At 45.8% G+C, this 21,105-nt stretch overlaps 1 protein-coding gene across 1 annotated transcript in view; it reads left to right on the top strand.

Annotated features, from left to right (window-relative positions):
• Nucleotides 1–6,799: 6,799 nt before the first annotated feature.
• Nucleotides 6,800–21,105, top strand: part of LOC119164009 (uncharacterized) — a 160,270-nt gene continuing 145,964 nt past the window's right edge. Inside the window, exon 1 of the mRNA XM_037416107.2 lies at nucleotides 6,800–7,334. Within this exon, the coding sequence (XP_037272004.2) occupies nucleotides 6,861–7,334 (474 nt within the window). The 5' untranslated portion in view covers nucleotides 6,800–6,860. The remainder of the gene's footprint in view (nucleotides 7,335–21,105) is intronic.

Genomic DNA, 21,105 nt, shown 5'->3' with positions numbered 1-21,105 from the left:
CTCAGTGTTCCCCCGAGGGAAGCTGTGGGCAATTTTTTCTAGCGTATTGACCACTAAACACGTTGTTCACTTTCGTGTTTCTCTCGCAATAAATTTGGAGCTTCATTTCACCGAAATTATGGAGGTTAAGCGCTGTCGAGGTTTTGTGCGGAAATTCTCGTTGCTGTCAGATTCTATCTTCGTGCAGAATCGTAGCAACGGTGCCGTTGCACTTGTAACTACCAGTTGAGATATGCACCTCATAAATTAATTTTCCTTGAAGCTGATTACCTGTTCGTGGAGATGACCTACGAGACCAGCGGTCGCCTCATCGAGGCAAGCCCCGCCGCGGTGGTCTAGTGGCTAAGGTTCTCGGCTGCTGACCCGCAGGTCGCGAGTTTGAATCCCGGCGGCGGCGGCTGCATTTACGATGGAGGCGGATATGTTGCAGGCCCGTGTGATCAGATTTGGGTGCACGTTAAAGAACCCCAGGTGGTCGCAATTTCCGGAGCCCTCAACTACGGCGTCTCTCATAATCATACGGTGGTTTTGGGACGTTAAACCCCACATATCAATCAATCATCAAGGCAAGGTAGTTTAATTACTACTTGGGACATCTCGCTGGCTGTGCCATCAAAGATGTTCATTTCAACTTCCTGGCGTTTGTGTTAGAATTGTCGCTAGCAGCGGTGCTCCCATGTAAAGCGAACATTGCTACTTCTGACGTGTGTAGATCACCCCAGAATTTCACGCAAATCAGGGTATACGACTACAATATCCCTGACAACTGTTGAAAAGAAGCATGTACATATGATCTGAGTAAACAAATATATCCCAAAATTTCCGAAAAAGTTGGGTGTGGCAGTACAATATCGTTTATTTTCCGAATATGTGAAGTTCGTGCTTACAGCAGTTAGATTAACCTAAAGCCTCTCGTTGGGGAAAACTCAATTCCTTCAAATCACTTAGATTATTCGCAGATGCAGGTGCAACTTTCACAGTAAAGCGCAATGTACTTATGGAATTGAAAGCATACTAATTTTATTTGTGGTATTTCGGCACACATTTGTTCCCATCCGGGAGTCTATACCTCGTTGTAATCACATGACCACTACTAAGTAGATTTTTTCCTATAGCACCTATTTCTATGTGTATGCAACGAAAACTTCAATTTTCACAGTAAACTTGCCATTCGGACTGGAGTCTACCTATTCTTAGCTAAATTATGGAAACTTTTTACAGACTCAATAACTTTCACTAGTTATAAAACTTTTAACTTTGTATCTTAAGAAATTTGCGTCACGCAATTGAGGAGTAATTGCCAACGTATTGCTCAAGAACGGGTGCAAGGTGGGCGTGGAAAAAGGAGGCAAGCGGTGGTGGAGAAGGCGAGTTCTTGCTGTGTCGTCACATCGCCACGACCTCAGCAACGCCTATATGTTCGTTCTCGGGGGTATTAGGACTGGGGATGAGAACGGAAAGAGACAACACCTGCCGGCGAGTACACCGCCGCGGACAACGCCGAATGCCTGACATAACCCGACTAAGAAATGCATTCGCATTAAAAAAAACGAGGTGGGCGTCTCATAAATTCGTAGGCAAGTTGCGTTAGTGTCTACCCTTTTGAAATGAAAGCACTTACAAATCGGAGGTGCATTCGCGCACTGTGAATGGTCTTCGGGATTCTCCAAAGCATTTTTGTTGATAGGGTGTAGCTAACAGCAACAAAATAATGCTGGTGTGAAGAGAAGTTGAAGTCGTAGTGGTGTACAATAAGCAAAAAAGGTGTATGCAAATTAGACGGCCAAGGCAAATAATCCCTTCGCCAGAAGTGAATCGGCCTATCATCAACCACGCGCCGGGATGCGTGCACGTGCCGCAGCGCCTCTAGTGGCCACTGTAAGTAATATGTTACGCCGATGGGGTACATGGTTGAACCCTAAAGAGCTTCTCCCCTAAAGAAGCGCCAGTCCTGCACAGAATACGTAGCATGGCCATAGTGAAAGCTGGAAGAGCATCCTTTCCTGAGTCCTTGATAGACTCCTTTGGAACAACTACATCATGTACGCATGTGAGCTACCCACTACGCAATTAACCGCCGGAACATCGATCAGGTAGAAAAGCACTCACTATGCTATCATTCGTTATGCTGTGAATATGCGTGGTACCTGCTACATATATGTAAGGCACTACGTATAATTTGTTTGCGCTCTGGCTGATAACGATGAAGAAATATGGATGAGCTTTTCATAATGGGCTCGAAGCATCAGCTACCTACTCATAGCATCATTCGCATCGTGTCACGGTTTGTTGTTATGCACATGTTAACACGATTCGATCTTTGCCTGATATATCGGCAAAGAACACCCTATACAGGTATCATATATGACACCTGCATCGGGTGTTTTTACGATGAAGTCTCATGCACCAGTGGGGCTCTCGGGTAGAATATTTGACTGTTATACAGAGGATCCGGCTTCCAGTCACAGCTATTACTAGAGTTTTTCTAAGTAATTTTTTTCTACATCTGGTGATTGCAGTTGATGACAACAGCGTTGGCGGTGATAACTACAGCGCCAAAATTGGTTCTTGTGATCTCAAAACACCTTTCACTGTAATATGCAAGGGTCTGAAACACTATCACAGTCACCATAACATTGCCCGAGAGCACAGAGTGACTGCTTACAAATGGCTAGGTAGGTGGTTGTTGGCAGTGCAGAATAGCAGCTCCCATCAAGGATGTCTGTCACCGAGGCTGAAACCATCGCTACATCTTCAAAAACGAGGTTGATGGCATCGTACCTTACCCACTGTGAGGGGTGCTAATGCTTGGTTAGTGATAGCCAGCAAGAGTGCCGGACCTTTCTAGGTTTTTAACACGATATCGTTAAAGAGCAGGCGCTGGCGTCGTTGGTTGTGAGCGAAGAATCATCATCTTGTCCATGGCTGCTTAGCTAGTATCAAAGGATTTATTTCGCATCCCAAACATTCTCATTCTATCCTACGGTGCTTTTAGCTAATTATTTGTGAAGATGAAAACCTACGGCCAAATACTTCCAGTAAGAAAGGGTTATCATAACATAACCTTTAGAGAACAGTTTGTATTGTTAAGAAGGTGAAACTCAATTAGTGTTTAATTATTTTTTCAACGAACGAGATTTTGTTCAGTAATTGTTTAAGAAAAGAGCATCTCACAAGTCACGGCATCTATTTGCAGAACTGCTTAAATTTTTTACGTTTTACAGAACCTTTCCGTATGCGTTATTCTCACGGGCTAGTTCCATTCCTTTCAGAATAGATTCCTGGTGGCTCTAAAGCTTTTAGTATAAATATTGAAGACCATCATTATTCTTTGCCACATGAGGACTTGTTAAAATGCTAAAGTAATGAACAAGAGCACGAGACGGCTTTCACAAATAAATGTGGTCTTTCTACGGGGCATTTCCACAAATTCTTTCTCCATGGTTAAATTGGCCGATGGTAGGTTGGAATTTAGGTGCCTCTGGGCAGAAATCGGGGATATGCATTGGTCCTAAGGTTGCTCCTGTGCATTGGTTGTAAGGTTGCTTCGTTTGTCAGTTAAAACTGACAAACGTTTGGAAGGTGGTTTAGGTGACTCTGTTAGTGACGTTTTTGAATATTGTGAGGGTACAGTAACCCACAAGATTACTGAAACCTCTAAATATTTTTTACTCCATGACCACAACCTTCTGTGTTTACGAACGTGTGTCCGAAGCGCAAGTGACGCGCGTGCAACATGCGCTCTCGACTTGATGCGATCCCAATGTGTTCACAGCAATTAAAGGGATACTTAAGTCACATAACAATTTATGTCGGAGTTAGAGATCAATGTATGGCAACGTCTAAAACGACAATATTATCTACAGCAGTGCCCTACTTTTCGATAAATAGTGTAAGTGCACTAGAACACATGCGCCGCGATAGGACATTCTGAAAATGATCCTGATCGCATTAGAGGTACCACCTGCATTTAATCACTAGTAATAGAACTAGCTGCAATAAATAAAGAACCTTTCGTTCATCAAGAGTCGTAATAAAATGCTGCTTGTTCGTGTGTGTTTCATTCATAGGAAAAAGAACCGCCCGGCGTTACTCTGTAGAATAACGCGAATGCTTAAAAAGTTCAATTTTCACCTGGTCAAACTTGACCAGTCGTGCCATCTAGTGGGGCTAAGTTGAACAAAGCACGTCTGCCATCTCGCAGGCCATGGCAGGAAATTTTTCAGTGGTCGTTGTTGCTGATGTGGCTCCCGCAATTTTCGTTCAGCAGCTAGTAGCGTTGGCTACCACGCAATAAAGCCGGGCAAAGTTATTCACGTCAGCAGTCACGTGACACGTTTTGCTTGAGGAGGGCAATTCAAAGTGCGCTAACCCGATGCGTACGAGATGTTGTTTCCAAATAGGCCTTTCATTGGTACTAAGTAACGCTACAATATTTCCGGACAGTTATTTCATCAATCAACGTCGAATTAACAGTTGTTTTTGGTATTCCTCAAGGTGGTTCTCGGAACTACGTTAAGGAACTGCTAAATATTTGCTGGTTTTCATCGTTCATTTTGCGACCGAGTGACTCATCTTGTGACAAAGTGCTTGGCTACGCGGAGCCAAGTGCAGCCGACTAAATGAAGTCTAGACAAATCTATGTACTTACCATCATTCCCATGCAGGCTGAAACGCCATGCGTTGCAGCTCCCCTAGATATAAACGCCAGAGTTCCATATAGTGTACGTACAGGAAACTTTATGGTGCAAGCAGCTGCGATTAGAAACGCGGAGCAGTCGACACAGAAGGTTTAGACCCTGTACCTTCACTAACGTGAAACCTCAGGAGCTGCGATGCACCCGTGTTTGTTTGTTTAACATGCACCGAGCTGCGATGCACCCGTGCGATGCACCCGTGTGAAACCTGAGGAGCTGCGATGACACGTCACTCCGAGGGCCTCTGGACGTGACACTAAGGTACAGAGCTTACTGGAGCACATGTTCGCCCATTCGCCAAACTGCCAGATCTTTCTTCCTCTTATAAATATTTACCAATTCTTACGAAGTATTTAAGAATAACAGTCGCTTTGGTGGAGGCGAGTTGGTTAATCCCTGACGAAGCAGGCACAGCGAAAAAATGATCTGGAAAAAACATTGAAGGCAATAATTCATAACTGGACGCCGTACTATTTCCAGATGATTTTCGCGCTTTAACTGCACAACGTGAACACTCAAGAATGCTGCGGGCCCTGATGTCATGCACCTACGAAATCTGGGTGGTGTTCCGGCGCTGCAAAGAGAGCAGCCAATTTCCCGCCCCTGTGTCAACGAACTGTACTGTGGGAACGTGCGTGAGAAATATCTTCATCCGCCTCAGTAATACGTGCATGTCTATAATCCTGCATGACAAATTTTTGGGCCGGAAACTGGCTTTTTGAGGCTACACCCAAACGAGGACTGACGATGCGGTTGCCATGTTTCGTGGATGGTGCAATTGCGATGCAAACGAGGTGTTTTTTTTAATTTTTTGTCTTTTTTTAAAGGGATGTCTTTTCTGGTCGCTGCACCTAAGGCTGACGGTTATATTATCATGTGGAAATAGTCACTAAGGCGTGAAATAAGTGCGTCCTGTCGGCAGTAGTAGTGTCCTGATCAACTAAAATTAAACAAAAAAGTGTGCATGATAAATATGTGCTTGATTATCTTGCGAATAGTTTCTACAATGACCGCCGTTGAGAAGTATGTGTTGCGTGTTCGCTTGGCGTATTACCGTTTTCTCTGCTTTTATTTTCTGTACATAAATTATTTCTAGAAAACAGCAAACATCCCTTGAACCGTGCTATCAAACTAAATCACGTTGTCTCGTTCTTTTGCGAGACTGTTTTATATTGGGCCGCCACAAGAGTACAATAATATGATTGGGGTAACTTTCCTTAGTACGCCCCACCGCGGTGGTCTAGTGGCTAAGGTACTCGGCTGCTGACCCGCAGGTTGCGCGATCAAATCCCGGCTACGGCGGCTGCATTTCCGATGGAGGCGGAAGTGTTTTAGGCCCGTGTGCTCAGATTTGGGTGCGCGTTAAAGAACCCCAGGTAGTCGAAATTTCCGGAGCCCTCCACTACGGCGTCTCTCATAATCATATGGTGGTTTTGGGACGTTACACCCCACATATCAATCAATCAATCAACTTTCCATAGTCCCTTCATAACTTGCTATGTGACTACTGCATCCTGTGCCGCAGAAATGCCTCGCATATATCTTATTTCAGAGAGTGATAAAGAAGGATGCAAGACAAAACGCAGTATTTAGTCAACTCCGCAAACGTATGCTAGAGAAGACTATTCGGGTCTCGGAGTTACGATTACACAGTAAACATCGCTAGGTCTTGAGTATTGAGGGAAATGGTGATTCTGAGGTGATAGTCAAATGGAAGTTTTGTGCGAGACTTGAGTGAGAGAAAGCGACATCCAAGCACATACATATTCAAGCATGTTTACTCGATTCATACAACAGTAAAAGTGTCTTACGCATTAACTGGGACAGATGACTTCAACACGCCTCTCTCGCTCGAGGATGAACGAGGTAGGCCGGAGCTGAGCCGCTGGGTCCGACCAGCGCGGACTCCCCATTATGGCCGTGGTGGGCGCATGCGCGGGGAAGAGTGCGCCCCTCCCTCGCCGTTGTCTCTCCCCACAGCCACATTGATGTAGAGGGAGCGGCGGCGGCGCTCCTTGCCAATTTCCCGAAACGAAACACGTGGTTGAGCCGGCGGCTGGCTCTCGCGCGCGTCGGCCGCTCAGTTTCCAGCTCGGCGTCGCGCCATCGGCGGACTCGCGCGGAGCCGGAAACGCTCGGGCGTTGCGCGCAACGTGCGTGACCATGTCGGCATCCAGCGCGGGTGGCGGCAGCGCGGGCGCCCTGTACGGAGCCCTGGCACTCGTCTACGTGGGTCTCCTGGCCGACTTCTACGTCACTTACAAACTGTCCGGTGACGTGAGTGCTTTGCGCGACCTGGTGTCTCTCGGTGGTGATTCCGGTAGTTATTCCAGTGGTGATTTCACCCGCAAAGGTAGCAGGACCGTCTTTTCGAGTGAATCTACGCCGGTTGACAGGTCCTCCGAGGGAGCGATCTCTCGTGAGCGCCGCAGTGCACATCGGCGCGGCAGAAAAGAAGCGGCAGCGGCTCGTGCGCGCGATGCCAGTGAAAACTTTGGCAGCGGTGGCAGCGGCGGTGGCGGTGACCATGACCAAAACGTGCCCAGCGTGGAGTTCTTTCCACAGCCTCAGCAGGCGCCCGGTGGGCCGCACGATGGCAAAGGATACGTGTGGCTCACTTCGTACTCCAGAATACCGGTGAGTGTCTCGCGTTGCCGACAACTTTAATCGCGCGTCATATGCAGCGTTTGTCTTATCTAAACTAAAACTTTTCCTTCAATAAACACACCCAAAGGCCACATTCGCGCAGTGAGAACATACCCGCAAGATAAAGCGTGAACCTTTCACGACAGTTCATGGGTATGCTAGTCGTTAGATTTTCTAGCAAAATGAATTATACTCCTACAGTACGATGGAATTTATTCAGAGATCCAGAGAATTGCCACCTCTTGGGGCGACATCGTGGGCTGCTCCAACTTGGGATCGTCAGACCTAATCTAACCACCGCATCGCATACTCTCTGGACAGCCCAAGTTCATACTGATATTTCGGGCTGTTGAGGGTCGAGCTCCATTTCACCTCTGTGAAGTCCTGATACGCACGTAACGAGGGGCTCAGACAAAGAATGTGTTCTAAATCACACGTTCCCCCGAAGCGAGGACACTGTGAGTTGAAGTCACTTGGGAATAGGCAGTGCATGAAATCAGGATTCGGATAAGAATTAGTTTGTAACATCTTAACATCTGTGGTCGCGTGAGCATTTTGTGTAGTGAAGGAAACACTCTTCTTTCCAGATAGAACTGTTTTGTGAATTCATTAAATGTGAATAAGGTGCCTTGGAGCTCTTGAGCACTGAGCTGTGACAAGGCTTCTCCCCCCGTGTGGAGAGTTAGTACGCGCGCTTGCTGAGCGACTCCAAATTGTTACTTATGTGTGCGTCCTCTTGTCATTCAATAGTGTCAACCTGCTCCGCTTCAGAAGAGGTGATCCCAGACAAGGAGGCCGACGACATGATTCAACCTCTGTTATCTATTGAGACCATGGCATAGTGAGATGAGCGTCCATATTTTGCCGCATCTGCGACGCAGACAGATTCATCCTTGATCTTCAGGATGATTGGGTATCACGTGTCTCAGCGTACGGCAGTGACTGTGCAGAGCTGACAGACGGAGTGGACAAGGTGACAGTGAATTAAGACAACATTTACGTTCAGTATAAACAGATTTGATATGACTTATATGTGGGGTTATACTTCCCCAAGCCACCATGCCATTATAAGAGACGCCATAGTGGAGGGCTCCGGAAAATTCGATCAGCTGGGGTTCTACAGTAAATAGCGGGCCGCTGACCTTGTCAAGCTGTCTGAACAACAGCTATTTCTACATGTCCCTTAGTGTCAATTACGGCGTTGATGCGAAAATAAAATTCATTGCCAGACGGTGGCGTTACATATTCGGCACTGGAGCCGACGGCTTATGAGGCTCGCACTGAAGTGTGACGATGATCTGGGACTTCTTCGGTGACTCTTTCTTCTTCGCGCCACTTGGTTCTTTTATAAGCCTTGGGGATCTATTTTACCAGTCAGCACTTCGAAGGCTCCAATCAGGAACCGCCGCTGGTCGCTGGCTGGAATTCGGCCTGATGGTGAGGGGGCTCTCCGCGGGTTGCGTTTGACGTAGCGCAAGGAATGCCATCGATTGCATCGGACTGGCTCGCTCGCTCATTTTGACACTGTCAGTCAGTCTATCGATGTTGACTCCACTTGCATCAGACTATACCAGCTTGAGTACTTTCCAGAAGCAATGAAGTTTGGTTTGGACTCCCGGGCATAACAGGATCACAATCGCTCTTGCTGTACGCCTTCCCTCATTTCGCTGCAGATGCATATTGCGAGGGATCGGTGCAACAAGAATATTTTCGCTTTGATCCTCGGTGATTAGATGGCTCCTCTCGTCTGCCAACACTGGATTAGCGCCCAGAATGGCTAAGATTCTTCTCGCTTCCAAAGAGCAGGATAGTCCAGCCAGCTGGGACAATTCCTGTGCTTCGATGATTTCGCCCAGCGTATTGTGCACGCCTAATTACCCGAGGCGTTCTGTGCTATCAGTCATGGGAATACCGAGCACCTTTTTATGGCTTATCAGAATGAGGGAGTTCGGCTTTTTTTTTTTTCTCGAAGTTGTGCCAGTGGCCGCTACATGGCCGCTACATAGATGATAGATGATGAGAAATCCAAAGAGAGTCTGGAGTAAATTGTCTTCTTTCAGGTCTCTTCTTCTTATAGACATCCTAGTAATCGTAACAAAAGTTGCTCTCACGAAGAACTAATGATGAGTACACTCGGCATACTAGCCTTTCTTGACGTTAGATGGCCACGCTTGGCCATGTTGCACCATATTTCCCTCAGATTTTAAAATAATTGCCATCTTTCATTGTAATGCCATGTGGTGAAGCCACATTCGAGTTCTTTCTTACGTGATTGGTGAAAAAAAAAGGAACCACTTTGAATGGTAAGAGTAGTATGGTTCTATTCAAATAAAAAAGCTTAACACAAAGGGCGCGAAGTATTTTGGTAATTTCGGTAGGCTTCTGTTTTCATTAAAGAGCCCATACGTTATCGTAAACGCTCACAACGTGTCGTATATTAACAAGGCTACATGCGACACGGATATTCACTTCATCCTCACAGAATTCACATATAATGTGGTAGGCCACAGTAAACTTGGCAACGAGTTAACCTCTACATACCCGTCCACTTCGTTGTGGCATAACCAGTTCAACGAACATGGAGGACGTGTTGGGCAAGACTGAACGCGTTTGTTCTTTCTTTTGTGCCTTTCTAGGGGCCTTTAGTTGTACCTGCACAGGAATAACGTAGACTTTCCCCAACGAATTTCTATATTCGCAGAACTTGGTTCTTGCATTTTATCGTGTAATGTAGTGTTGCTCAGAGGTGATGCAATAACTATGCGCTTAAGGGAAAGGCGTAGCATTGATGCATTGGTAAGCCATCACGATATTCACCTTGTTTAAGGTTGCTCGGTGCAATGTTTGTTTTCATTTCACACATCTTTGGAGAGAGAGAGAATAAGGTTGAGTGAAAGGCAGAAAGTTTAACCAGAACAAAATTTCCGGTTTGCTACCCTGTACTAGAGAAAGAGAAATGGGCATGAAAACGTAACGTGGCAAAAAGTAGGGGCACGGATGGTTAAAGAAAAAAAAATAGAAAGCGCGCACACACTCAAGCACAGGAAGGTCACAGTCACTTAGCGAGTCCGGTCGACCGCTGAAACTTCAGCAGCACCTTCGTGGCTTTCTGGCGCTTTGGACATCTTTGGAAGTTTTAATTTTACCACGTATAAAAGAAAACAATGGAGGCGAGGGGGTGTGATTGTCTCTTTCAATTTTGACACCCACGTCAAAGTGAAATATATTCACCACCTCTCGAACTTTTGTTCTCAGTGATCGATGAGGTGTCAAGTGAGGGGTGGCTGACTCTTTAAGGGTTACATTGTTCGCTCAGGAGGCGGGAGCCTGTTCACCTGATAGCGCCTCCATAAAATTCATTCGCGAAGCACCGAAAAAGCAGAAAACATTAAGAATCTGGGCGGCAATAAACCGGAAGCTTCATTGTATAAAAAAAGCGCTGAATTTTGTTGTTGCCGAAAAAAAAAACAGAACAAATGCATTATATAGTAGAGCTTGAAGGCTTATAAGGCCGAATGAAAATGAAAGGCGAAACTGCACAAGGAAGTGAATATATCGATTGCGAGCACTAAGCTACACTTGTGTCTTTGCGTATCTGGCATATAAATAAGAAAAAAAACAATCGGCGGCCTATACTGCAGTCAGTTTCGGTCATTCACATCGGTCGAAGAAAGTAAGGAAACATGCAGAAGTCAGAAAGGATAACGAAAAGTACGCCTAGTTGGCTATATAGAGAAGGGGGGATATGGAGAGGGGAATAGAAATGCAGAGGGAAAGATAGGGTGGCATATATGAATTAGAGGGCAGGCAAAGAGAGGGCAGAATTATCTAACAAATTTTCTAAGCATTTTATAACACCTAGAGAGGTTGGTTGCTTTGACGCAAGTTTGATACGTTAACGGCAAGTGAAAATTGTGACCTATAATATACGATGGTCTGCAGTGCGAGGCAGACGCCTGCCACATAACTGTTAAACCTTTACATGCATATCAGCTTTCTGCTGACAAGTAGAAGAAATATATTGGTGGCATCGCTTATCATGTTCTCGCAACAGTCACACAGGATCACGCTGGTACGAATGTTTATCCCGGGCCTTCACTCAGAAGTGCCATAAAGTACATCGTCCCACTCGCGCGGGCGCGTAACTTACTTGAGCGGCAAGGTGCGCCCCCCACCTCCACCCCAAGCTCCCCGACTTTCTTCACGGAGGTTTGAAGCACATCGAGACTTTGCAAACTCCACTTACTACTCCTGGCATAGACATAGGCGAGGTGGAAGGTCAACTTTCCTGCCCCCCCCCCCCTGATTTGTCAATTTTGCATGTGCATGTATACACACCCATACAAAAATACACACACTCGAACATGCATTAAGGCTGATTAAACAATTCCTGCCCTGAAAAAAATCGCAACATATCCACGAAGTGAATGACGACGAGTGGAGCGAAGTGGACAAACAGATGGACGCACGGATGGATGCATGGCCGCACAGACGCATGCACAGACGAACGCACGGACGGACTCTTCGCCCCACTTGTCATCATTCACTCCGTGTATATGCTGTGACACCATCTTTATTGACATGCAATGCAATGCAACTGGCTACTACGACTACGACGACTACGATGACTACGACGACACGTGACATATGGCCCACGGCTTAAGGGGCTTCGCCCCTAACAGAGATGCCCTTGGCTACCTACTAGCGGCATTATGTTCTGTTCATATACATTGTTGAGATCTACCACCTGTACATAATGGCCGTGCATAAGAAGTTGGCAATGTAGAAATAAACTTCTACATTTTCATTACAAATTCTGAAAACTTCCACCGAGAGGGAGGGAGAAGGAAGAGCTGTCAACCGAGCCAGCAGCAATGGTTCTTACTTCACCTTATTTTTCTTCTTTTTTCTTAACGGAGAAGAAAGAACCACGTACGGCTCTGCGCTCGCGTATGCGTTTAATAGAAGGAAACAGCGCGTGCGCCTAAAGTGTTGCGCCGGAAGACAAGCACGACGGAAGTTCGGAGTGTCGCGGGGGATTTCCCTCTCTCGTATACAGAGTGCGTAACTCGAGCGAGGCAGGTTTTAGGTCAAAGTTAACGCAATAAGCTCGACACGGGGCACAAACCCGAGGACCACAATGAATGGCAGTGCACTTCAGGCTGCGGCTTCCGTCTGCCGTCTCGCGTGGTCTCCCTAATCTGCTCGGAGGCAGTGACCAACGGCCGTAAACACAGCGACGACGGGAAGGCAAATGAGGGTGGCACTCATCGCATCTGCCTCCTCGGGAGACGGTGGGAGAAAAGGCTTCCCTCTAATTAGAACCTCTAGCGGACAGTGGAAGGAGAGGACCGTCCAGTGGCTTCTGCTGTGGCAGTGGAGCACAGCCTACAAGCGAGCAGAAACGAAGTAACCTGGAATAAAACCTCGAATCAATGGTGATGAGAGGTGCTCGTAGTCTGATAACGGTGCATCATCGTGCACTGCTGATCGCGGTCGAGCCCAATACTTATAAAACTGATCAACCGCGATTGACTTCTTTCTGCAGCTGGCCTAAAGAAGCCGGTCATGATTGAGAAAGTCGATCTTGGTCAGGCTCAATTATGATCAAAAGGGACCGTGTCACACCGGTGTAAAAGCGACTGCATCACAATCCTCAGTTCTATTTCCTTAGAGTAACACGCCAATAGACAGCTTAAAGGCAACGTACACAAGCTGCAGGTGCTGTCCTAGCCAAAAAAGGAAGTGAAGGAGGGAGGCTGTGTACCCCCCCCCCCGCCTTCTCGTTTTTTTCGAATTTGTATGTTTATATGTGCATATACAAACACACCCACGAGCACGTGTAAAGTATGGTCCAACGCCACTCGTACAAAACTTTCTCGTTACGAGCCTGGCTTCGGGCGTGGTTACCATTGGTGCAGGGATATTTCTTTAAAAGAACCACATCTGAAGGCACAGATAGCTCTGATAAGCTTGAAGCTTTGGTGCCGCAGGCATCGCCGCTATGGTGACGTAGCGTAACCGAAACCAACACTAGAATCTGCATCGTTTACGAGCAAAACGCTTACCTTGAATTGCGAACATCACTTTGGCAGGGGGTGTTCTCCTTAGATTTCATTATTTCGCTCTTTTTTTTTTTATACGCAGCGGGATCAGTTTTGGTCCGAGTCGAAAATTTTCATTGCTTGACTGACGACTCCGCGATTGGACTTGTCGAAATCATCGTCAATGTCTCCACAAGTACAAGTTGAATATGAGCATATCTCACAGTCACCATGTATGTAAGTGCATAAAACATTGTTTGCACGGACTTCATCAGCTGTATATGACCCTGCTATATGTACTGGACCCTTAGACTCTGCTTCATACGCGACATGTTGTATATGTACACTGTAATCCTGGTTATCCATTACACAAAATGCAGCCCTATACAAAAGCCTCACTGATAAAAGCCACTTTCAACTTTATCGACTACATTGTAGCAATTCACTGTCTAAACTTATCCAGTAACATCATAAACTAATCAGCATACTCTAAGCATGCGCTAGGGACAGAACATCGCTATCGCGTTCGACTCTTAAAAGAAAAGCTAAAGCCCCCCCCCCCCTTTCTAATTATTTGATTATTGTTAAGTTTTGGTTTTATAGTCTTCGTGCATTTCCTCAATAATCATATCATCATGATAACCCGGGCGTAACGCACTCTATACTTTCACATGTATTTGCCATATAACTGTCAAAAAGTGGAGAGAACGCGCTTCCGCTAGTAAGGCAAAAGCGTCAAATCAAGTGATTCACTTCTGGGAAGTAATCTCTGAGCACAACATGCAGTGGAACTCACCAGCCACGGACGCTTCTTGCGCGTGTTGTGCCGAGTTACCGGCGACCCGTAATCGCTGTTAACTTGTATTTATACCGCGACAAACGCTGTATTGCTGTTCGAGCTGAAAGCTGTCCTGGCGTCTTGCCGCAAATGTTAAAAACATCGTGAATGCTGTGAATGTGGTTGTCAAAACCGCAGTATGTTGACAGCGCAAAACGCCATTGGGGGGCAGGGGGAGGGTCTCTTTATGAACTTTCATAATCCAGGCCTTTTTAAAGTGCGTATAATTGCGACAAGGCGACATTTTTTTGTAATTTTTGCTCATCGTAAGAAAGAGAGAAAAGAGGCAGGGAGGTGCTACCCTGAAATTAGGATAAGGCATTTAAAAAGAGAGAGAGAGAGAAAGAGGAGATCACTGCACGTACAAAGAAGTACAGTCAGTTGGTCACTGAGGCTTGTTGAGCTGCTCTGGTCAACATGAGTTCAGCGTTCAGACATGCGACTGGGCAACGATGGCCTTTGAGAGGGTCGTTGGTGGCTACTGGATCGCTGAAAACACTGGATTGAGAACGTCCAGCAGTTTTCAAGGCAGTTTGGGCTGTCGGAGTAATTATCTCATTCAAAAGTATAAATATGGTGTCTGGGAGAGATTGATTGATTTGTGGGGTTTAACGTCCCAAAAAGCACCTTTTGATTATGAGACGTCGTAGTGGAGGGCTCCGGAAATTGTGACCACCTGGGGTTCTTTAACGTGCACCCAAATCTGAGTACACGGGCCTGCAACATTTCCGCCTCCACCGGAAATGCAGCCGCCACAACCGGGATTTCATCCCGCGACCTGCGGATCAGCAGCCGAGTACCTTAGCCACTAGACCACCGTGGCGGGGCTGTCTGGGAGAGACAGTAGCGTCATATAATCGTAATGTAATATAGTAGTTGTTGGTCTTTTACAACACAGAATAACTATATAATTATGAGGGTCGACATATTCCCGCCCTCCCGCATAGCAACCCTACCTGCTCGAGGACGTAGCCGTTGGGCAGCCAAAGCGGAATCTGAAATTTTTCTGTCAACTTCTTGGTGATGACGACTGCTCTGATTCCGTGAGCCAAACCTGCCATGTGATTATGAGGCACGCCTTAGTGAGGGACTTTTGATTAATCCTGACCACCTGGAGTACTTTCACGTGCACCCAAATAAAGCACATGGGAAATATTCGCACTTCTTCTCCATCGAAATGCGGCCGTCGTGGTCGACGGGAATCGAACCCGTGACCTCGAGCTCAGAAGCGCGACATCTTACGCACGTGGCAACCACGCCGCGCCTTTCGTCAACTTTGTCGTCTGTAATGTACAAACAAGTATTTCGATGATCGCCCATCACTGGAATCGAACGCCCCGCACACAACTCGGCATTGCTTTTCCGACACTGTCGAGCATAAGTCCTCGGTAGATAAGCAACGGAAGACCTCTGATAAGTGTTTATTTTATATTGACTGTCTTGGATCCCCCATTAATTTGGCGTGTCTATTTACCCGAATTGTGTGCAGCAGCATATCCTTATCCTCTGACGACGAGTTGCCTCGACTGTGCTGCAGTTCTTATTATCCGATGGACGTTTGTGGCATGTAGACCAATTCTTCAGCGTAACGACGCAGCTGACGTGCCTCCATAGATTAGCTAAGTTTGAACAAGTTAGCAATGTCCTGCATAAGAAAAGAAGAGAGCAGCGGTGCCTCCATCTATTCGAGTTAATTAAATTGAGTGCCGTGGAAGGTACCGTTGAAGAAAAAAACATGTTGTTCTTTTTTCACCCTCTTTTTCCTTAAATCCTTCTCATCTGAGCAGTTTCAGGCACGTATTGCCCGCCTGCCTAATTTGGTGAGCGTGTAGGGCAGAGGATTAACTGCTCTCCAGAACACGAAACAAGGCTTCGCTTTTTAGTCGGCACTCGGGCGTTTCCACGAGCATTCCCCTCTACTCTGGTTAAATGGGAATTACGATTTGATGCATGTTACAAAGGTTAGGTTGTTACATGACCCCACAACGAGCCTGCAGCATGAAAAAAAAAGGAGAGAAAGAGAGACAGCCCGTAAAAGAAAAAAAAACAATGTCGATTATTTATTGAGAAGCGTTATTACTTTGCTGTATTAAAAAGCAAGCCATTCATATTCCTATGGGAGAGGCAGTGGCTTGTCTGTTTTAACGTCATACCTTTAAAGAGCTCGTTTCGCACGAGTTCCAGCGTCGGAGTCATTGGTTGTGAGCGAAAAATCATGTTTTCGTAACCGAAATATAAAGAAAGATGCAAATAAGACAAATAATAAATACCTCTGGGCGTGATAGGGATCGAAACCAGTCGTTTGTGTGGCGAGCGAGCATTCCACCCGAGAGCCAAGCCTATGCTTGTGGATACAGTGAAGATAACTTCCTCTGCTTGGAAATGCAGTGAAAATAATTCGCATGCTTTACAAACGCCCGAGTCCTGTGCACATGCTCCACAATACAACGTGAAAAAAAATATATTGCTGTAATAATGCGTGGTACAAGGGTACACAATTGCCATGGGGTGTCATAATATGGAATTGTCATTTCTACGTAGTCAGTCGCCCATTGCAAAATGCACATATGCTACTGCACCCTTGAGGCTGCGTAGTGGTCGCACAGCAAGTTTCAAAAGACTTCACATACTAAGTGTCTGAAGTACGTACTTGGTACGGAATATTGCTTTCGCGTTCAACTCTTAGAGGCAAAGCTGAAGGGTTCAAAAAAATTTGTTTACATAGAAAAAGACGTATGTACGTTTAGGAAATCACGAGAAAGCTAATAATAATAATAATAATAATAATAATAATAATAATAATAATAATAATAATAATAATAATAATAATAATAATAATAATAATAATAATAATAATAATATCTCGTGTTTTACACAAAAGAACGACGGTATGCTTATGAAGCAGGCCGTAGTGGAGGGCTCCGGGACATGCGACTATCAGGCACCTTTTAATGCGCACTGATAACGCACGGGCCTCTATTGTTTCACCGCCACCGAAATGCGACCACGGCGGCCGTTATATACCACGCGACTGTCCGGTAAGCAGGGGAGCAGATGAATAAAACAGGCGCATGGTTGGTGACATTTTCAGTTCAGGGACTAGTTGCAGAAGACGAGCTTAGCAGGTGATATTGTCACGAAAATAGAGAAAACATCCTTTTGCTCATTATACAGCAAATAAACAGACGAACGAGGAATATGCGCGTCCCTGTGAGTAAGCGAAGCTGCTGTTCCTTTTGCTGAGACTGGAATGAAGGACGATTGGTATACCTTTCTGAGAACACTACGCTAAGAAAAGTGTAATAGTCAAGGTTTATTTTTTAGGTGGTCACCAGAATGCAGTCGTGCCTTGTCCCGCTAGATTTCGGAAAATAAAAAATCATTTATTATGTAGATGTGTATGGATCACGCAATATATATATATATATATATATATATATATATATATATATATATATATATATATATATATATATATATATATGTGTGTGTGTGTGTGTGTGTGTGTGTGTGTGTGTGTGTGTCCCTCAAACAAGTAAACTTCTCTCGTAAATCATCATATCTGATCACAGGTCTGCCTAAATGCTTCGAGGGTTAAAAGTGTTTGGTACATCCAAATATGCATGGTGTAAAACTGCCGCCCCAAAGCATTGTTATTCTTTCACGAAAAATAGGCTCAGCTATCATATTAAATGTGCGACTAAGGTGTTAATTGCATATAAATTGACAGCACGACCCACGAAGAGGTGTAGGTACACGCTTGTGCCCATTGTGCATATTAGTTTGAAACAGACTCCTACATCAGGTCACGTGATCAGCCGGCGCGAATGCCAATAATCAATGCGGACAAGTGAATGATTGCGAGAAAACAGTGTCTTTTCGGTTTCCGTATGAATTTATTGGTTCTATGTGAATGAGTTACGAAATAGTTGTATTAGGTCAGGGTCTTATTGCATAAGCGCTGAAAATGCCACTTTCAGCTAGAAGTTACAACAAAAGTGAATCACATAATTCACAGATGATTGACTGGATTCTGATGATTATTCGCCGCGTAGCACTTAGGGACAAATTAAAGAGGGGAATGTGCAGTAGCCCACGGAAGGGCCCGAGAAGTTTCACGTCATCTGAGCTTTTTCGGGAAAGAAAGAATGCTATGGCCTTGTCACAATGTTCCCTTACAGATGCCTGACCTTGCTCCGATATAGTCGAGGCGGGTCTAATGACCGCAAGCAAATTTATCTGTCAGCAATAAACCACTGCGAGATTATGGGCCAGTCTCAGACGCAACAAAAAGAGCCTGCGTGGTGCAAGGAAGCTCGCCCGAGTCGTTCGCATGCTGCAAGAAATGTTTGGAGCTCTTGGCCCACTTTTCTCGATTTGCCGATGCGTGATTTCCGTGACATCAAGTGGACGTCGTAGTGCCGGCAAGATAATCTTCTTGAAGCGACTTCACGCAGACCACGCTGTGCGCTGTCGCAATCATCCGGGGAAGATGAACGCAATACTCAGGGTTGTGCGATGAGACACGTCGATTCGGGCAGGACGCGGCGCACGTCACATGATGGACAGCTATAGGAGACCGTTGAGAGATTTTGACCAATAGCTTATCTGCATATCAACCTTCTTCATTCGTGCTTTGCATTCTTGTCCGCTGTACGTTGGATCTGCCAGTTTTTTTTGTTTTTTTTTTCTTTTGAACTGCAGTGCCGGGAGTGAGTGACTGTCTTGCGTCTCTTGCCGCGTGGTGGCGTCTAACTCAGTGTTCCCAGTGTCTTTTTTTGTTGTTGTTCTACATTACAAGTGGGAAAAGAAAGGCGCCATTTCTTCGTACTCGTCGCAAAGGCAGTTATCAAGTTGGGGGAAAAATTACGTCCTATAGTCGAATTAACGAAACAAATTTTCCGTATAACCCGATTCAACAATTTTATTCCTGAAATAAACGAATAAATCAAATTGCAATTTTTTGTTCTATTCTGACGCAGGCGGAGATTTTTTCGAGAGTGTGCCCTAGTGCTATCGCGTTAAAAAGTGTAGCCACCCTGCTCAGTTTTATTTTGAAGAGGCTGCAGATCCCCGCCCGTGAACGGAAGGACGGGCTCAATGGTCCGTAGCGCTTTAAAATGGCTGCGGATGCGGTGGTGGTTTGTTGTCCCTGTAAATGATCCCACAAGAACATTTACCATGGTTGATTTCGTTATTTCATGGTTTACGTGATAGACAGCACTGACAGTTTCCTCTGTTCATAAATTCCTTCTCCTCGTCTTTGCCCATCATCAGCATGTAATAGGCTCACGTGACCGCTTCAAGGATGACCCGCATCGCCAAGATATGAAGGCTGCATGTCCATGCAGCGTTCGCAGACTTTTCACGCGCGCAGGCGTGGTTTTACGCCAAATACAAAGCCGTGGTAGATATCGACTGTCGCTAAGAGACAGTATCAGACTTAGTAGGACCAAAGGTAATAATATTGTTACGCGCAAATAAAAGCAGACAGCCCGTAGCAACAACACAGCTCACAAACAACTACGGTTTTACCTCCCAGAACCACGACATGATTATGAGAGACGCTGCAATGCAGGGCTCCGGGGAATATCTGGTGTTTTTTAAGGTGCATTAATATGGTACATTACACGGCATTCACCATTCCGCCTTCATCGAAATGCAACTATCGTGGTTCGAAAGACCGAGGAATCCCTATCTGAATTTCACGAACTTCCTGATTTTAAGAAATAATAGAGGAGCCGTTATCACTTGGTTAATTCGAGGTTCAACTGAGAAATCAGCATTGCTCGCAAACCTTGCGGAAATATTGAGGCGCGCGACAACTGAAAGTTGGATTGATTGATTTGTATGTGGGGTTTAACGTCCCAAAACCACCATATGATTATGAGAGACGCCGTTGTGGAGGGCTCTGGAAATTTCGACCACCACAACTGAAAGGCCAGACAGCAGTTGAGAATATCCTTCATCGACGCAAGCGCAATAGAACATGGTATCCACAGATGCCACCTGTGTTTCTTTGCTCGCGCTCGACAGTGCGCACAGTCAAGCGGGCGCTTCCGTGAGCGCCTTCACTGCGTTGAAACAAACGAAGACACGCAAACAAAAGGCACAGTTTCGTCGAAACAGTGAATGAAATAGCAACAACTTTAACTGAATAGCAGCAACTTTCAACTGAATGAAATAGCAACAGCCCACGCCCAAATGACTCACGAAAACAACATACACTGGACGAAATCGAGCTAACAACGGTTGCCGCTCGACACTTAACGCGCTGTTTAAACAAAAACGACGCACGAAACGTAATCACAAGTACAGATGAGTGCAAACTAACAAGCGTCCCAGTTGTTACACTTCGCTGTGTATGAAAAGCGCGCTCTTTTCGCAAATGGGGCCTGTGCAGCGAGCGAAGTGACCTTTGTGGGCCCGGCAACTAACGCAATCGTTCCGGTGAAAGCCGAAGGTAGGCGATGCTCCACACCGTAGAATAAGCGCGCGCACACAAGCATCAAACCAACCTCCCCCCTCTTCGCTGGGCAAAGTACGCGTGAGGTAAGCGCGCTTCGTGACGAGGTGGGCGTTCTTTTAAAGACGATTGTCTTTCTTGGGGACCTTCGACAGAAAAAAATTGGTCTGTCTGTCTGTGTGTACATTTGTCTGCTGGTCCACCTTTACGATACCTCAAACGGCACCAAATGTCCAACCCCATTCGCAGCGCCCACCCATTTCGCTCAAGGTTTAGCGTTTATATTTGTGCTATTGTCAAATAAAAGCAATTATTTCGCATATCTGAGAGGCCACAAGAACACTTCGAAGTTTTGTATGTCTGCCTTTATACTAGAAGAGGCACACACAAGTTACTCTAAGGAATGTAGCGTTT

Source organism: Rhipicephalus microplus, chromosome 3, assembly GCF_043290135.1.
Source record: "Rhipicephalus microplus isolate Deutch F79 chromosome 3, USDA_Rmic, whole genome shotgun sequence".
NCBI lineage: Eukaryota > Metazoa > Arthropoda > Arachnida > Ixodida > Ixodidae > Rhipicephalus > Rhipicephalus microplus.
The sequence above is the reverse complement of the archived record's forward strand: the minus strand, read 5'-3'. Positions and strand labels throughout refer to the sequence as shown.